General features: G+C 36.2%; 2 protein-coding genes across 3 annotated transcripts in view; both read left to right on the plus strand.

Moving 5' to 3' along the window:
- The window catches only part of IQCJ (IQ motif containing J), a 250274-nt gene that overhangs the window by 216712 nt on the left and 14167 nt on the right, over positions 1-19395 (plus strand). The gene's annotated exons all lie outside the window — the stretch shown is intronic.
- LOC309842676 (schwannomin-interacting protein 1) overlaps positions 5907-19395 on the plus strand; it is a 531227-nt gene continuing 517738 nt past the window's right edge. Inside the window, exon 1 of the mRNA XM_082687207.1 lies at positions 5907-5990. Coding sequence (XP_082543333.1) covers positions 5922-5990 — 69 coding nt within the window. The 5' untranslated portion in view covers positions 5907-5921. The remainder of the gene's footprint in view (positions 5991-19395) is intronic.

The raw sequence follows: 19395 nt of genomic DNA on the forward strand, positions 1-19395 counted from the left end.
TTTGGATTATTTGGCGACTTTTTAAATTCCATTTGTTTCTATTTGGATGTATCTTTCTGGCCACACCCACTTATTCCAATGTGTTCCCATATTATTATGGTGTGACCTGTAGGAGTCTCTGTGGCTCATGGAACAAAGCCCTGGCTTAGTAACAGTACATGACTTAATAGAAGCTCTGCCACAATTTTTGTGAGTCTGAAGTGTACCACCTAAGAGACCATTCTTCGTCTGCAAACTTGAAGTAACGCCCATTTAAAGATGGATTGATATCACTGTGAAGATTAAACAGCACTACATATGTAAAATGTAGCACAGAGTGTGAGACCCTGAAGGCTCTCAATAAATGTTAGTGGATTCTGTATCTGTTTTTGAAAACACTCCATTTGTTCAAAACACCGCAAATCTCGTGAAGAGCAAAAGTGGAATTTTTAACTCTGTTCCTATTAAGGTGCAGACTGCCTGCTTCAGATTGATGAATACAGGAGAACCAAATTGTATCTTAGAATATATATATTCAGAATATGTATGTATGTTCTGAGACTGGAACTGTACAATACAAAGTAATACATCAAGAATTTGTTTTAGTGTTGCTTCTTGTAAAGACTAATTTTCAAGTTCCAAAGGTGAAAGTATTTTTGCTTCTCAGTGGGCAGGCCTCTTGTGAGAGACCACACCCATATACGTAGTAAAAGCAAGTCTAGGTTTCTCTGCTGTCTTCAGATTTGGGGGGAAAAATGGAGGGATCTGCAGCATGTTGGGGTGAACAGAGTTATGTGGCTTCATCTCACAGGCAGGTCAATGCCATAGCACTCTTCCAGCAGCTGTACAACTCCAGCCACAATGACTTACTTCACTCCTGGTCAGGAAAAATTACAGTTCTGAGCAGGTTCAAAGATCAGTGGTCTGGGCCAGCTAAAGACCCCATTACTTTGGTTGTCCTGGAGAGAAGCCCATGGAGCCCTCATATGGTTGGGGCTGCTTGGATTGCCCTTGCCTTTAGCAAGAGTTGCTGGATAGTTAGCAACAGGCAGCCAAGTGATCTACCACACCTTCCCAAATACTGGCTACCAAAAGCCAGTACTGGTTCTATCTGCCAAACATGGCATGTACACCCGCACTCAGACTGCTTTATTATCTTCAAGTTTTATTGGCCATTTTGAAATTTACAACTTTTAGGCTTTATATACATCAGGAAAAATTTGTGGACTAAAAGGATAAAGGCTCCTCATAAAGTCACACTTGTGTTGGGGGGGCAAGGTAGGGGGAGGAACTCAGACCCTAAAAGATTTCCTGGGACTTCTTCCACTACAGTCTTGAAAGCTGTGAAATTATAGAGAATGTAAGCCTTGTGCTACTCAATAATTTAATAACCTAGATTTTCCAGGTCAGGGACAAGTTACAGTATTATGCCCAGCTGTTGTTATAAACTTAGGTCCCAGGAGTTTTAATGGTTGTTATCCAAACTCTGTGTTTCATCCAGCCTCTCATACCCCCAAATAGCACAAATTGTCAGTCTAACCCCAAACTTGGGTTCAGAGACTATAGTAATCATATGTAAAAAGAGAAAACTTCTTGGGATTTATATAAAAGTAGATAGAATTCTCTTTTCTTCAAACTAGGGTCTTAGAGAACAAATTTTCCCCGAAGTTTTAGAAATTACGTTATAACCTTATATGACAGTTTGAATTAATATGTTTATATATAAAAATATTTGTTATCTTTATGCCAAAACACTCCTTTTTATATCTTTGAATATTGGTTTATATTACAGATTCTTTTTCTCAAATTGTCCTTTTAACTTAAGGATTTGAAGACCTTTTTCTCAACAGATTTAAAAATAAGTATGTTGTTTCAATTTGGGGATTACAATTTTTTTTGAGAACTGCTAATACCGATCATTTTTGGGGTTAAGAATGGTATGCAAAATTTACAATTCATTGTTTGATAACAGATCCACTCATCCATAATAATATAATCAAGCCTCCTTAGCAATCTCAAAGTTATTGATGTTTCAGTATAGTTGCCAAAACCTAAGCATCAAGCACCTCAATTTTGATAAAGCACAGAGTTGAGAAGGAACTTGTTTGCTTTCCACTTTATCTCACGTCCTATCTCAGTCTTTGTCCTCATGTAGATCCCATCCTTATTCTGCAGCTTTGGTGAGCTATAGTGTCAAATCCCCTTGTTAAGACCAAGAGTGCACCCTCTGTTATAAAATCCATTTTCAGTATTACAAATCAGTAATTCATTCACTGGGTGAGTATGAATGATGCTTTAGGATCCAAGGAGAAGTTGGATGTGGTTGCACTAGAGGAAGATCTACTCTTTTATTCCTTTCATTCTGGAAGCTCACTGGCCTAAGGCTCTTTTGGACTTTCTTTTTTTTTTTTTTTTTTTTGTAAATAAGATATCAATAGGAGGGGGTTAGTTATTCACATGCCTATATTGGGTCTGCATTGTCTGTTCACTCATTCAACAAATATCTGAGTGCCTACTGTGTGCTGGCCCCTTGCCAAGCACTGGCAATACAATCACCCAAATACACTCAACCTTTGCTCTTGCAAAATTTACATAATTCCCTGGTCCTGGTTGGCAATTCTTGTCACAGAGGCACTGGTAACTTATAATAGATCATAAAATTTTATTGATTAATTGTATAGAAGGTTTTAGGTATTATTTTTAATAAAAATCTGACTGCTAAAATATCTCCTAGAGCAGAATTTCCCATAATATGGTACCTAGAATAGTAGTTTCATTGGATATAGATGGATGTTAATTGTGGAAAGGGTAAAATAAGCCAATTATTTATACCAGGACATCTTAGAGACTTCCTAACCTAACACATATTTTGAATTTGTGTGTGTGTGGGGGGAAGTGCTGTTTTTCATATTTTCCAAACTTCTTTGACCATAAAACCCACTAAGAGTCATGGAACACTTCAGGAAATGCTGTTCTAGAATTAGTGCTTGTTGAATAAAAATTCAAAGAGCTGGAATTTCTCAGTGACTCAATAATAAAATTAATAGGAGTTGAAGAATGCATTTTGAAACTTTCAATGAAATTTTTACATTCCTTTTTATAGGATTTTTATATAAAACTATATTATGCAAATACAAATATAATTAACTTACTTCACATGTAAAACTTGTTACAGTAACTGGCTTGTAGAGTTTAAATAAAAAAGATAAGCCTAGTTAACAATGTAACAGTGTCAGAGATGTAGTTTTAGGAAGCCAATAAATAACTCCTTTTCCCCATCTTGATTTAGGAACTTATTTTGAAAGGCAAGAGATTTAGGAAGAATTATATCAAAATCTCATCTTTATTTACTGTCAAACTTGGATTTGAGGGTATAACTCTGACTTATGACAACACTGAGCTTCCTACTATTGACTTTTGTAGGCAAAGCTACCAATCGTGGGGAGCACTGAAAACTGCCAACCTCACCCACAGAGCTTGTGCAGGGAGGTGGATCCCATAGAAAGATGGAAAGAGAATGATACTGGGCTCCCAGTCCCTTTACCTAATCCTCCAGTCAGGGTTACTTATTCCACCTTCATGGAGAGGATTGATGTGTGGGAGTATTTAGGGCCTGAGGACACAAGAAAGGAGCCCCCAACATTGGATGCTTCATGTAGCATGACCTTTTATTATGATAAATATCAAAATTTTTTAACCTGTTTTGATTTTTATAAGATTGTATATACTGTACTATATTAATTATTGCAATGTTTTTCAAGTAAAAATTCCTTTGGGAACTTTAAAAAGTATATAGAGATTTCAGAACCACAACAGATCTATTACATCAGAATATCCGAGAAGAGGTCCGAGATTCTGTATTTTTAAAATTTTTTAAAAATGTAATCCTTATCATCATTAAAGTATTAAAGTTACTATGTTATAGGAATTACAAAAAAGTAATAACTTTTATTTAGTAAACTTATGTGAACAGAACATGCAGGTGATCAATATATTTCTCCCAATTTTTATTTCAAAGTTTTAGCATGGCAAAGATATACATTGGGGAAGTGCTGAAGCAAAATTTTCCTGATTTGATACCAAAACAGTCACTATTGTTTAATGGAATTTCCCCAGTGGCACTGTGTTTGCAAATTCCATTTTCTCTTCTTCAAACTTATGGTTCTTTCTCAAAAACGTGACAGTTTATTCTATGCTCCTCAAGAAAGATTTCTGTTGTTTGATTCAGTTTGGTTTTTATTAAAGGGTATACATTCAGTAAACTCTGATTAGTTTTAAGTTATTCTTCACTTTGGTTGTGAAGATTATTTAGTTGTCATAAAAGGGGATTAGATTATTTAACTATTAGCTCACAGGAATGTCAACTATGACTGAAAATCCTCAAGTGTGATGTGTGACTACATATTTCAGAAAGAGAAAAGAAATGCATTACACAGAATAGAAATGGGCATTTCTCATTATTACACATTCTTTAAAGTAGTATCTATGTTTACTATCACCAATTACATGTACAGAGTAGGTATAGTTAAAATTTTAATTGTTACTTTTTTCAGAGCTGAAAAATATCTAAAAGTAGTAAGTTAAAATTTCTTACCAACATTTGAAGACATATTCAGATCCTTTCATTAAGATTTTTCTATGTCTTTGAAACTTTTTAAAAAATTTCATTGCATAGGGGCACCGGGGTGACTCAGTTTGTTAGACATCTGCCTTCGGCTCAGGTCATGATCCTGGGGTCCTCAGATTGAGCCCCGCAACAGGCTCCCTGCTCAGTGGAGAACCTGCTTCTTCCTCCCCCTCCCCTGCCTCGTGTTCTCTCTCACTCACCCTGCTCTTTCTCTCAAATAAATAAATAAATAAAATCTTAAAAAAGAAATTTCATTGCATAAAATGTTGTTAGAAGTTGAAGATGGTTGCCTTATTTTTTATTTTGCAATTTTTCGTGGATTTATTTTAAAAAGAATGTTTCTTTTAACTTGCTAAAAATTCTGAAAGATTTTTTAGGAGTGGATTATATGTCTCTACAATTCCTCTAGTTCTCATAACAATTTCTTCACTATATTCACTCTGAGTTAATTACAATTATTCATTTCCAAAGCAGTGCCAGAAGCTGATTTTAACTTAAACAGACAAGCTGCTTCACATATGAGGAATAAATTGATTTTCTCTTCATGGCAGTATTTTGATAGGGTTAAGTATATTGATAGAAGACCATGCTATTTAATGCAAGTAGATTTCCAAGGAAATCACTATGCCAAACACTTCACTAGAAGAACTTCATCTACATACCGCAGCAACTGTGACCTGCTTTAGAGATGACATCATTGGGTGTCATGTGGCTCTTTATACGTTTCAGCTTCAGAAAGAGATAATCTGTGAAAGCCGCAAGAGCCTGATTTCTGCTGTGATAATCTTCAGCAGACAGAGGCTAATGCTACAGTAAGGCAAACCTGTTTACATAGTGTGTGCAGTGCCTTGTTGAATTCTGAGCTTTATTTCATTTTACTGTTTTTTTGTTTTTCAATAGAAAGTAGATGCAATGATAAGATGAAGTGAATTGGATGCTTTGGACTAGTGGGAGCTCGTTTTCTGCATTAAGATCAAGAACTTTTATGGAATCATCAGTTCTCTGGATAGTCTTGTATTCTGTATGTATGTGTATGTGTCTGTGTGTGTGTATTTTGAAGAACACTGAAGAAAATCAGCAAACTTCATTTCCCACAGAACTCTCTCCCTTTTTTATCAATACTTGAAGATTTCTGCTCCAAAATCTTCTTTGAGCCGCCTGAGCATCGTGGTTGATAACTGAAGGGCAAAGCGTCTCCTTTGCAGTATGTGTTACAGAAATTCTTCAGATAACTTTACTTGCTAATGCAGGCAACTCTTTACAGATTCAATAAATAACTTTCCTCTCAAATGGGCAAGGGTAGCTCTTCAGCACCATGGAGAGATCTGGGCAGTGTGGGACGAAGGCAGCCTGGGGCTGTGACCAGAGCAAGCAATCTGAAAGTGTAAGTTTTCTAAATGTCTGCTATGTTTTTTACGTGTATCCTATTTTTGCATACATAGAAAGGAAACTTTGATGTCTAACTGAGCTATGCTAAATTTAGCTGTAAAAAGTGATGGCTTTCATTCCATTTCAAATTCAGTATTAATCACTTAAAGATACTATTTTAGGAAGTGTTAATATATTAATTTGAAAAATTACTTTCTCATTCCAGCACTTGATATGTGAATGTTTGGTGCTTTGAAGTTTTAGAATCTAAGTTTTTGTTTTAATTTGCCATAAATTAATTGCATGGCAGTTGAACAAAACAAGTGCTTTGGAAATAGCGTTTTTATGTACACAATTTAAAAATCCCAACTATGTGATTTGTTGTCATTTGTAAAAACTATTTTTGAAAAGTAGTTTTTGATTTGTGTTTAGAAAGACAGTTTTTAATTTTTTAATTCCAAGTTATACTTCTGGTTACCAAAAAGAGCACATGTTTTAAGTATTCTAATTTTGGGACACATTGGGGATATTGGATAACTTATCAAAATTTTAAATTTAGTGGTATAAAATATATACAGTAAAAACCTATACTAAGTGGAAAGGACAAATCCTTTTATAAAATGACTAGATAATAGGCCACTAAAGACATACCTTTAGGCATCATTGAAAATATTTTATTAGTTTCAAAATAGTCCAAATTAACTGTTCAAGCCAGAAATTAAAGAAATGGTTTATTAAAAAATGTCTTTAAATACCCTCCTTAAGATTGTCAAAGGTGTAGTTCTATGATATGATACCACTTAACCAGTGAAGAAAAAAAACTTCAAATTACTGCTGAGAGTGACCCCAATTGATATTTTGATTAACTATTCAAATTTGTTTCAGAGAACATAGTGTTATAAAAATGTACTATAACAAATAATTATCTCTTCTCAGGTCAGTTAAGTGAGGTTTGGAACTTTTTTTTTATTTTATTTTCACAATGGGCTGTTTATTTTAAAGTCTAATAAAGCTATCTTTTTATATTATTGTAATATGGAGTTTATTTTCCTCAATAGTCCTTCTCATATGTAAAAACCAGTAGTAAATGTAATTTACTTAGCTAAACCCCTAATTCAAATGCAACTAATTTCTTTTTGTTAAAAATAATTTCTAAGTGAATTTGGTGTTGCTCCTTAACTCTTTAGTAATTTGGCATTTGATTTTTAGATAAATGACATTTACATTTTGACAGTGTATGAAGTGCAAGATTTTGGAGGATGAGACTTAATTTTATATTAAGGAGGTCTTTTCATACATTTCTAACTGCTTGGCTTAATAAATCCACTGGTGATTTCTTTAATTTGTGTCAATATATAAAAGAAATCATTTTTGAAAGGAGTGAAAGGTAGAGTTATGACTCTAGTTCTTTTAGTTTCATTTTCCCAAATTTTATAGTCCTGCTTTGATTGTTACAGATGTGTAGTAGTGCCTTTCATACACTATGGAAATAATTGTTGTGTGCACTTCTGTGACTTTAAAACTTTGTTTCTTTATGATAAACTGCATTAATTTTCTGCTGGTATTGGACTTTGGACAAATCATTCTGGTTGATTATACTGTAATATCCTAATTTTGAGTATTTGAGGCTTATGTCACAAAACACATCTGTTTTATGTCCTGAAATGTGGAGAAATCTACCCAATTCAGAAATTTATTCTCTGGCAATCTTTGTCTCTGTACTTCTCTCACAAGGATGTGATTCACTTATGAGATTGTGGGAAGTTTAACATTTTATATTTCCTTTTACACACATTTTAGTGATATATTTATAATAACAGCTCTCTAGCACATACATTTTGTAGTTGAGATACGGTTGCCTGTGTATTTATTTAACAAAAAATAATTCCTATATGACAAACTACAAACATGTTTGGCTTCTGCTTTGATAGCCTTTCAATCATTTTTGAAATAGCATAAGTCATCTGAACAATAGAAATATATGTGGAGCTATCAAGACTATGAACATTCACATTTCTTCCTTCTCCTTCCTTCTTTTCTTCCTCCTCCTCTGCCTCCTCCTCCTCCTCTTCTTCTTTTTCTTCTGTTTATAACATTCTGGTGGTAGCAGCTGTGTGTGAACAATCTTAAATTTGGTGAATGACATTTTGCTTTTCTTGCCAATGTGAAAATGTGCTCATGGATCTCTTTTTCATGGTCCACCCATCCTTGCAAAGTCTTGATAACCTTTGACTACAAAGGATTTAAGGGCATATTTACTTAGCTGAAAACCACCCAAGTTAGGAGGCTTTGCAGGGTGGCTGAATATAGAGGGAGCTGATTGACAGGTGAGATTCTTACAGCTATTTTCAACCCATTTGGGGCACAAAAAAGGTTAAGTTGCTTTTGGAAATTGTTTTTACATCCCAAATACTCACAGACTCATTTCTGTTGCAACAGTCTCCATCACAGCTTCCTATTGAAAGCAGCTCTTGTAACTAGTGTCCCAACAGGACCAGTCTCATTAGGGAAGAGCCTAAAAGTGGAACATGTTGTAGGAAAATCCCAAAGGGTAGTTTCTTAGATGGAAACAGGGAGTCTTGAGATTATTTTAATGAAGTAGGACCCTGTTTGGTTCCTAATGGATTCTGGGTTTCAGTAAGGTTCTAGCATTATGGATAGGGTGACATCAGGTCTCCAAGGGCAGTTCTTCAGCTTTCTAGAATATCACCCTGCATTGAGGCTTCTGCACAGAGATTTCCACCAAGTCATTTTTGTTTTTAGTTGTCACATTTTACCATTAAATGTTCCTTCCTCTCCCAGTTTTACTCACAAGACACATTCTTTTTAGTACGTGTTGGGCCTAAGTAGATATGACCTAACTGATGTGAAATTTATATTAAATATTATTAGAAAATATGGAGAAACTGGAACCATTTCAGAGAACTGAGAAGGGCTTAGAGACTCTCTAAGGAAAATGTCCACGTAACTGAAAGAACAAAAATATCCTCTAAAGAGAATAAGTCTGAATACCATGCATTTCTCATTTTAACTAGTCTTTTAAATCTCAGTACCTCTAAATGAATCTGGCTCCCTCCCATAAGTAAACTCAAGCTGGAGCATATAAAGCACAAACGCATAACCAGGTAGCCAGTTAATGGGATGAACTGAGGTCATTTACATCTTGCCTAATTTGTTTTGTGCTCCTAATTTTCATCTTACTTAGATCTTTGACACCATCTCATTGGCACTTCTGCACTTGAAACACTACATTGCACTATGCCTGACATCATTAATAAGACCCATCTTGATAGAAAACCCATTTTGAATTCGACATTCTGCAGTGATATCAATAGCATATTTCTCCAGGATGCTCTTTTGGTTCTTGATCTCTGACCCCTGTGCAGCACAATGGCAGGAAAGAAACATTTCTCCACCTAGGGTTTCATGGTGGGTGCATTGGAACTGATCAACCTATTCTGGGCAGGTCAGAGTTTTGGCATAGTAAGCCGGTCTGTTGACAATCCATGATATATTATCTATATAATATTTATAATATTTTAATATGTATATAATAATTTTAGTAACTGTTCAAAGATAGACTCAGCCTAACAATTTGAGGGTAGTTAGAAAAGAATTTCAAACTTCAGTGCCTTAGAGGAAGTCATACAAATGTATCCATTTTAAGTTTTATTGTAATTACTAGAAATATTAATAAAGGCATTGTATCTGGACTTCAATATGACATTGAAGTATTTTTTTGATATCTTTGAGAAGATAAAAAACTGTGGATGAAACAATAATACAAATTGGTTCATTTTTACTGGTTAAGTAGACTAATCAAAATAGTGTTAACTAATTAATCAGAGTTAGCCTGGAGATAAGTCTCTAGTGATATGTAATGGGCTGTCATTTTTAATCAATGACCTTAAATATATTTTTTTCCTACCTCTCATTTCATAGTTGAGGAGATTTCATTCACAGGAGAGGAGAAAAAACTTGTCAAAGGTCAGATAGTAGGTCAGCTGAAGTGGAAACTAGAAAGCAGGTTTTTTGATTACCAGGCAAGGGAATTTCTACTGGGGAATGTGGTCACCAAGAAACCCCAATGCTAAGTAATCAGTGGAAGTTTTATGAAGAAATTTTAAAATTTAAAATAAGTACAACTTTTTAAGCTTTGGAGCTATGCTTCAGTGATATAGGCTTTTTTATAAAGAAGTGAGCTTCTCATCATCAGAAATATGCATGCACAGACTGGATAGACTCTATAATGTATGTGTGTATGTGTCTGTCTATTTGTCTAACAGTTGGACTAACTGATCTCCAAGATCTCTTTCAACTTGAACATGGAGAGTCAACATTAGTGCAATGTTGTCTCCCTAAAAATGAGAATGAGAATAATTTCTTCATTCAACAAACATTTTTGGGGTACATGCTCAAGGCATTGCATGATCTCAGAACTAATATGATTACCCAGATTTGACTGAGCCCCTTGGAACTACTCACCTGAGAAGAAGTAAGACAGAGAGAAATTGAGAAATTAATGAAGATAGAGGATGGGGAAAAAAAAATCACCCAGGAGGGAGGGTAAAATGCATCACTTTTTGAATCTATTTAGGAAGGGAAAACAAGGTTAACGGGGAAAAAGCAGAATCAGAATTAGAATTTATCTTGTCATTATCTCTGGTGTGGAGATACTTCAATGCATTAAAAAACAAAGATTTTAAGTTTATTGATCTCTAATAAATTCTACAATTCTGTTCAGGATTGTCAAATCTCTAATGAGATTTTTTTGCTTGCATCCTTTCAACCTGTATAGCCATATCTACTGTTAGAGTTTCTTTTACTAATTGAGGGAAATTTCATCAATTCAAAGACTCAGTATTTACCTCTCATTTCATAGTTAAATAAAAATAACAGCCTTTCTTTTGGCCCTGCTCTGAATTTGAATGTCTTTCTTGACCAATTAAGTTTTTACCATATGTGGTATATTTAGGCTATTTTATAACAAATAAATCTCCAAAAGTACAATAGTTCAAACACAGCTGAAGTTTCTTTCTTGGTTAGGTATCAATACTGGACTGGTGAGTAAGTCAGCGGGACAGTCCTTCTTCATAGAGTCATTTAGCAGATGGGAGATGTTGGGGGCTCTGCCACCTTTAACAAGTGGCCTCCAAGGCCACCCTAAAATCATCTACATTCCAGCAAACCAGAAAGGGAAAAGGAAATGGAACAGCACATGTGGAAGGTTTTAGTGGGCCAGGTTTGATTGAGACACACATCACTCAACTCACATTCTTTTTACTGAACTTGGTCAGATGACATACTTAACTGCAAGGGAGACTGGAAAACATAGTCCTATAGGATACATAAAAATAAAACAAGAGAATGGATTTTAGTCTGTGTACTTTGTACCATTACCTGTACTTCCTCCACCTGGAAGGGGTTCCTCCTCCAAACCTATAGTTCCTGCCGCTACAAGCTTGACATATGCTTCTGGATTTGCTTGATGTTAATTTCTCTACATCCTTGGACACTGCCTACTTCAGTCTTCCAGGTTACAAATTACAGAACCTGACCCTAGTTAATTACAGCTAAAAATTAATTTATTAGAATAATAAAATTTTATTAATTAGAAAAAAGTATTTTATTATCAGCTATCTCACTGGATTGACAGGAAAGCTAGAGAATCATGCTCAGTAGAGAAGGGGGCACCAAGGGAATGTGGTTGACCAGAACTTCAAAGGCACACCTACAGGAAGACATTGTTCAGGTGCTATTAGCTTCATGGGATGTGGATACAGTGGTCATAGGAGCTCTAAAACATCCCTTGCTTCCCTGGGACATTTCCTCCAGTTTCAGAGTCCTAATAGGGCCATCCCCTTGACTGGTTTAGATCATGTATTCAAAGCCAGATTGCTAGGATTCAGGGAAGGAAAGTTACTTTTGTAGTTGGTGTGGCAGGTTGGGGTTCCATAACAGTGGATTCTATAATTATGAGATGGGGGCTCAGATGTACTAAAAATAAAGGACAGAAATCTACCATGCCTGTTGTTTTAAGATGCCCCTAGAGCTACATTAGATCTACTAATGGCCTTCACCAATTCTTACTGCTAACTAATTGGCTTCACGCCTAGACTGTGCCTTATTGTTATTCCTCCTGGGATGTGTTTTTTTTTTTTTTTAATTTATTTGATAGACAGAGACAGTGAGAGAGGGAACACAAGCAGGGGGAGTGGAAGAGAGAGAAGCAGGCTTCCCGCTGAGCAGGGAGCCTGATGTGGGGCTTGATCCAAGGACCCCGGGATCATGACCCCAGCTGAAGGCAGACGTTTAACTGACTGAGCCACCCAGGCGTCCCTCTCCTGGGATGTGTTTTGATCACTTTCACAAGTTTATTATCTCAACCCACCTAGTATTCTTCTTGAGACTTGCTCTAGCCCTTTTTGATGTTAGTTGAACTTTTCAGGTTCTTTCCTACAATACTTTGGCATTGTTTTGAAAACAAAATTCAGACCTGGGATGTATGTGATAAGTCTTCATGACCAGGGCCCAGATATTTGACCTGCCTCCTGTGGGATTTTCTCATCTGTAAAATGAATGAGTAGGCTCAATTCCCATTAGTCTCAAAGGGACACCAAGAGGCTTAACAAGATGGTGCTTTGAGATATTTGGAACACAGGGTGGCATTATCACATTAGTATTTTCACAAGCTGTTCACCTGAAGGGAGAAAATAAAGAGTGGAAACTTAATGCTAGAGAGGTTTTTGGCACTTTGTCAATTCGACATTAGCTTTGAGGGCTTTTGGAATCTTGCCTGAAATTTTCAGTACCGAGCAGCTAAAAGCTGTGTTTTTCTGGGCTTGTGATATTTCTGTCCCCAGGGATGGCATTAAGCATTTGTGAGGGGTGAACTGTGCCAGACCCATTTTCCAGTGTCCCACCAACAGACACAAAAAAAGCAACGCACACTCTGTAAATTGCTGCTCATACCCACATTTCACACTTGGAACAGCACCTCTGACTTGTGCCAGTAGAAAAGGGATGGGATATATGCATGTGTTAAGGAAGCTCCCTGTCTGACACATAGACTGTTTGTGGCTGGCTGGCTTCCATTTGAATGGTCAGATGGGCCCTACGGAAGGCCACAGAACCTTTTATAGACCTTCGAAAATCACGCCCATCATAGTCTTCTTTGAAGGAGATCTATCCGTGGTGCAAGTGTCACTTTTGCCAATTAAACCAAGTAGACTAATTAGAAGATAGGGAGGAGAAGTATGTAGCTTTGAAACTTCTATTAATGATTTTGGAAGGAAGAGGAAGGCAGGAAAACTTGTTGGAATCCAAGGTAGCATTTATTTATGTCACTGAAATTGAAGCCATGTGATAATAATTATACAGAAAGGTTCTAAATAGTCTCCCTTTTTTGGACCAGAATCATTTGCAAATACAAGGGCTTCTACATATGTACCTAAAAGACATGTTTATATATATCGTAAAGATAATAATATGCCATTTATAAATTCAAGTAAAAGAGGTTAATAGAAATTGTTCAGTGACAAAAGCTGAAATGTCCAGCTTCAAACCTGCTTATTCTCATGTAAATATGTTTTACATCTTTATATAGACCAACAAACCCGAGCTTTGTAGGTAGAAGGGTGCTACTTTGACTTTAAAACAAAGTACAGGGGTTCTTGGGTGCCTCAGTCAGTTAAGCATTTGCCTTTGGCTCATTATCTCAAGGTCCAAGAATAGAGCAATGCCTTGGGTTCCCACTCAACAGGGACTCTCTTTCTCCTCTCCCTCTGTCCCTCCCTTTCCTTATGCTCTCTCTCTTTCTCTCTCAAATAAATAAAAAAATCTTAAAAAATAAATAAAAAGTAAAACAGTGACAACTAGTTAATCTAAAACTTAGGAAATGAGGATTCTACTTAAGTGAAATCTACCAATAATGGCAGGTTACCTTTTTTTGTTTTTCATATTTTCAATTGCAATGTTTTTAATTACATTATAAAATTCTCTGGCTTATTTTATAGCAATGCTTATTTGTTTCTAATTATAATGTGTATCTATGCTCATTTTAGAAAATTAGACAGTTTAAAAAATATATCTCACCCTTTATCCAATAGATGGAAACTACCATTATTAATATTTTGATGAATTCCTTGGAGTTATACATATATAGTAGAAATTTTATATTATGTAGACCTTAAGAAATATTCCTCAAACATTCACACTGGTGAATGTTTGTATAATATTAAATCATATAGACATATGAGCTATAATTCACTGAACCATGCCACTGTTGATATCAACAGCATCAGTATTAGGGGTGTTTATGTATTTTTACATTTGTTTACTTACAAGAGATTACTATAAGCAGAATAGAAATTGTTTTAAGATTTTCTAAGGATCAGGGAACCTGGGTGGCTCAGTGGATTAAGCCTTTGGCTCAGGTCATGATCTCAGGGTCCTTGGATCGAGCCCCTCATCAGGCTCTCTGCTCAGTGGGGAGCCTGCTTCCCTCTCACTCTCTCTGCCTGCCTCTCTGCCTACTTGTGATCTCTCTCTGTCAAATAAATAAATAAAATCTTAAAAAAATTTTCTAAGGATCTCAATATATCACATCATACTTCTGGAAGTGTTCTGCCAATATCATGACTCTGTATACTGAAAATAGCATGTGTTTTACTACTGGGTATTTACCCTAAAGATGCAAATGTAGTGATCTGAAGGGGCATGTGCGCCCGAGTATTTATAGCAGCAATGTCCACAATAGCAAAACTATGGAAAGAACCTAGATGTCCATCAGCAGATGAGTGGATAAAGAAGATGTGGTATATTTATACAATGGAATACTATGCAGCCATCAAAACCCCTGAAATCTTGCCATTTGCAATAACATGGATGAAACTAGAGGGTATTGTGCTAAGCAAAATAAGTCAGTCAGAGAAAGACAATTATCATATGATCTCACTGATATGAGGAATTTGAGAAACAAGACTGAGGAGCATAGGGAAAAGGAGGGAAAAATGAAGCAAGAGGAAACCAGAGAGGGAGACAAACCATAAAAGACTCTTAATGTCAAGAAACAAACTGAGGGTTGTTGGAGGGGAAGGGAGTGAGAAGGATAGGGTGGCTGGATGATAGACATTGGGGAGGGTATGTGCTATAGTGCTGTGAATTGTCTAAAATTGATGAATCACAGACCTGGACCCCTGAAACATAAAATACATTATAAGTTAATTTTTAAAAATAGAAAAGTGTCTCTTAAGTATATAACTTTTCTTCATTAACAGTGCCAACACATTGGCCTAAGCCACCATCATATGTCACCAAATCACCACCATAACCTTAATCTCCGATGTTGAGTTCTCCGATGTTGAGTTCCCCTCCAGTTCTCACCCAGTCTTCAAAAAGCATCCATTAAAAAATCTTTTTTAATATATCTTCCTTAATATATAATTAATATTGTCCTCATACATGTCAGTGATAGGGGGAAAACATTAAATAAAATGATGATTAAATGTGATAAGGATAGAAACTTCAGGGATTATCAATGCTTGCTTTTCAAATTGGGTTGCACAATTATGTTCCATTGTCCCAACCCTCAATTTCCAATAATAAATAATATCTTTCCTGAGACAGGACCTGGGGATGGGCAGGGGGGCAGGTACTATTCTCGGTACCCCAAAAAGTCTCCCTGTGTTACTTCAATTTTCCTCTAAAGAAAATAATCATCTGAAAGAAGGTTCTATTTCCCTCTCACCTCTCTCCCTCCCACAGAGTAATAGAGATAGAGAAATTATTATTTTCCATTCAATAATATTGAGTCAAATTGTCTGAATGATATCCTGAGAATAATAGGCTTTCAAGAAAGCTCAGCAGTTAATTTGATATCCAGGACAATAGAGAAAAGGAGGTATGGAGGGAGAAAAGTCTTCCAAGAACTAAGGGACACAAAGATTAGAATTAGATATAAGGTCAGAAGCTACAAGGCAGTGAACTTGGGTTCATCCTAACTACAGACAGTATTCTGCAGATGCCATGTCTTTGGAGCATTGTGATGATCTATCTGGAATGGATCCTGTGGTGCTGAACAATGTGGACAAGTTATTTATCCACTCTTGGACTCAGTTTCCACATTTATACAGTAAGGCAGTTGGATTAGTTGCTCATTAAGATATTTGGGAAGTACTCTGTGATGGCTTCATGTACTAGGCAAGTAGTATGCTTCCTAAACCCACAAACATTTGTTTTAACAGCATTTGATAAATGTGGGTTAGTTTTATCTTACTACTAGTAAAATGTCTATGTAGTTCCATCTCTGCATCAACAAACAGTAAAGGACAAGTACTGGTACTATCAATTCAGTTCGGGATTTTCAGTGAGCTCTTATAAATTGGAACTGCTAATGAGATGCTGTTAAAATATCCTCCTTTGTATCATGAAACAACTTTGAAAATTGTAACTGGAGAACCTATAAGTACTTATTTATAGTCTACCTTTTGACTGAGATTTGAGATGACATTTTTTTCTTTCAACAAAACTCTCAAGTGGCATACCATAATTCATAATTTTATCTGGTTATTGTCTGCATATGTTGCAGAAAGTTGAAAATTTACTCAAATCCTGCCAAAAAGTATTCAGAGTTATTTCTTCTGCTACTGAAATGTCCACCATCAAAACATTGTGAAGTCTTCATATAGAATCAAGGTTGGGCTTTTTAAAAGGAGTGTCTAATAAGGAAGTTTACAACTGTCCTCAGATTATTCTTTTCATTCAATTTCATATTTATTTCAAAATAACTAAGAGTTGTCCCATTAAAAATATCATCTTCAGTACTGTCTGCACTTTAGAGAGAAAACAAACTTTAATGAAAGATTTCTCCCCATTTCTACTCCAGTAGCTTAGCTTTACTTTACAACTCTAGTTGCTTATGCTGGGAGCATTTATTAAGGGCCCTTTAAATTAAGTGGAGATGGAACAATGAAAGGAATGGGCACTCCACCATTGCTTGAAAAGTGGATCAGTCCTAATCCTGTGGACCAGGTCTGCACCTGAAACTATTTGAACACTTGATACTCAAAGCCAAGGGATTGCAGAAAGCTCCGTGGAGAACAACATGGAAGTGATTGTAAAAGACCTACAACACTGAAAGGCAAGTACCAGAAGCGATGAAGGAGACTAAAAGCATAGGAAATAAAATATAAAAATCAGGCTTCAATGTTTTAAAATAAACGTGGTAGGCTTATTCCACATCTTCTCTAGAATGAAGCTAAATGGGCATTTTGTTAAAGCTAATTTTGGAGACTTTTTAGTATTTGCCCTCAGGTTGTCTAGCCCTTATTTCATTTCAGCCAATGCCAGTACCAGCATCTGAGATGCTTTAGCCAGAAACTCCAGTATCTCTGCTTTTCTACATTAATTCCAATCACCAAGTCTTACTATTTCTTTTCTTTATTTTTTTTAAAGATTTTATTTATTTATTTGACAGAGCGAGAGAGAGAGAGAGAGAGATCACAAGTAGGCAGAGAGGCAGGCAGAGAGAGGGGAAGCAGGCTCACTGCTGACCAGAGAGCCTGATGAGGGGCTCAATCCCAGGACCCCGAGATCATGACCTGAGCTGAAGGCAGAGGCTCAACCCACTGAGCCACCCAGGCACCCCTACTATTTCTTTTCATTTAAAAAAATCTACTTGGCCAGTACTCAAGGAAAAACCTGAACTACTGCAATGCCCTCTATTTGGTCTTCTCCCATTGCTACAGGTTGAATTGTGTCCCCTCAAAAGATGTTGAAGTTCTAACCCCCAGTACCTGTGAATGTGAAGTTATTTGGAAATCAGGTCTTTGCGGAGGATCCAGTTCAGATAAATTTTTTAGGACAGGCCTAATCCAACATGACTGATGTCCTTATAAAAAGGATTTGAACTCAGAGGCAAACACAACAGGTAAAGATGAAGGGAGAGATCAGGGTGCACTTACAAGCCAAAGGAATGCTATGGGTTGCCAGCAAAGCACCAGAAACTGGGAGAGAGAGATGGAATAGATCCTCCATCACAGCCTCAGAAAGAACCCATCCTCCTGACACTTTGACCTCAGATTTTCAGCCTCCAGAATGGGGAGACAATAAATTTCTATTGTTTAAGCCACTCACCCTGCAGTACTTTTGTTGTGGACATTTTAGGAAACTAAATCACCTATCTTCTCATTATCTCAAATTCTGCTTAAGTTTTTTTTTTTTTAACTGCTGCCAGATCATCTTTATTTTCTTCTGCTTAAGTTTTTAAAAAGATATATAAGTAATATATTCTCCTTATAAAAGCCTCACATTTATTGAAAGCTTTTTTTATGTACCAGACACTAAGTGCTTTATATGTTATTACATCATTTAGCCCTTGTATCAGCCCTATTATCATCTTCATGTTACAGATGAAGACACTGAGGTACAGAGTAACTTGCCTGAGGTCACATGGCTATTATATGAGCTAGGATTCAAAACCACATGGTGTGGCTCTAGAGGTTGAGTGCTCAAACACCATGGCATAGCCCCTATGATTACCATGTGGTGCCTTCCCCAAACTCCTGAAAGGAACTGCTTTAAAAAAGCTGTTAGCTTTTGTCTGGAATGTGCTCCATTGCTATATGTGTATATACATGTACATGTGTATATGTAGTCTCTAAAAAAAGTATGTATCCTTGAATCCTCAAAGGATCACACATATCTTGTAGCTTGCTTTTTTTCACTTAATTAATCTTAAACACCTATTTTAGTAAGTGTATATATCTTTTTGTTTAATAGTCCATTGTATTGTTTTATATCATTAGTATTTATATTTGTGTGCTAAGATGGGGGCAGAGGCTTTTGATCTGCTTGTAATGCCTTCCAAGTAGTGGGGCGGGGGGGCAGGAAGACACATCTGTGAGATGGTCGCTTTTGGAAGAGAGGGTAGGGAGAGTGTGGGGGATGACCCTAGACCCAGCTTGGGTGGTGCTGATTTCTTCAACATCAGTTTCTACTGAGAATTGACTTTGAGAAAAAGAATGTGGGCCTGGAAATCTCAATAATTGGGATTTATATTCAACTAGGCCTCATTGGTTAAGTCTCTTATCTTATCTGAGCTGTATTTATTGTATTTAGAAAAGCAGAGGTCACAATTTCTGTCCTTCATTGTCATAACATTTCTGTGAGTAAAAAATTAAATGAAATAAAATGGCTTGTACACATAATTATTTTTTGCACTATTGGGTATTTACCCTAAAGATACAAATGTAGTGATCCAAAGGGGCACATGCACCCGAATGTTGATTATCATTATCTTCATACTGTTTCCAGGTACTAGATATCAGAAATATTGTTTTATAGAGTCTTTGTAAAGAAACTACTATCTGGAATAACTTTTATTGCTTTTATGGGATTGTTTTAAGAACGAAATAAAGTGA

Source organism: Mustela nivalis, assembly GCF_964662115.1.
Source record: "Mustela nivalis genome assembly, chromosome: 1".
Classification (NCBI taxonomy): domain Eukaryota; kingdom Metazoa; phylum Chordata; class Mammalia; order Carnivora; family Mustelidae; genus Mustela; species Mustela nivalis.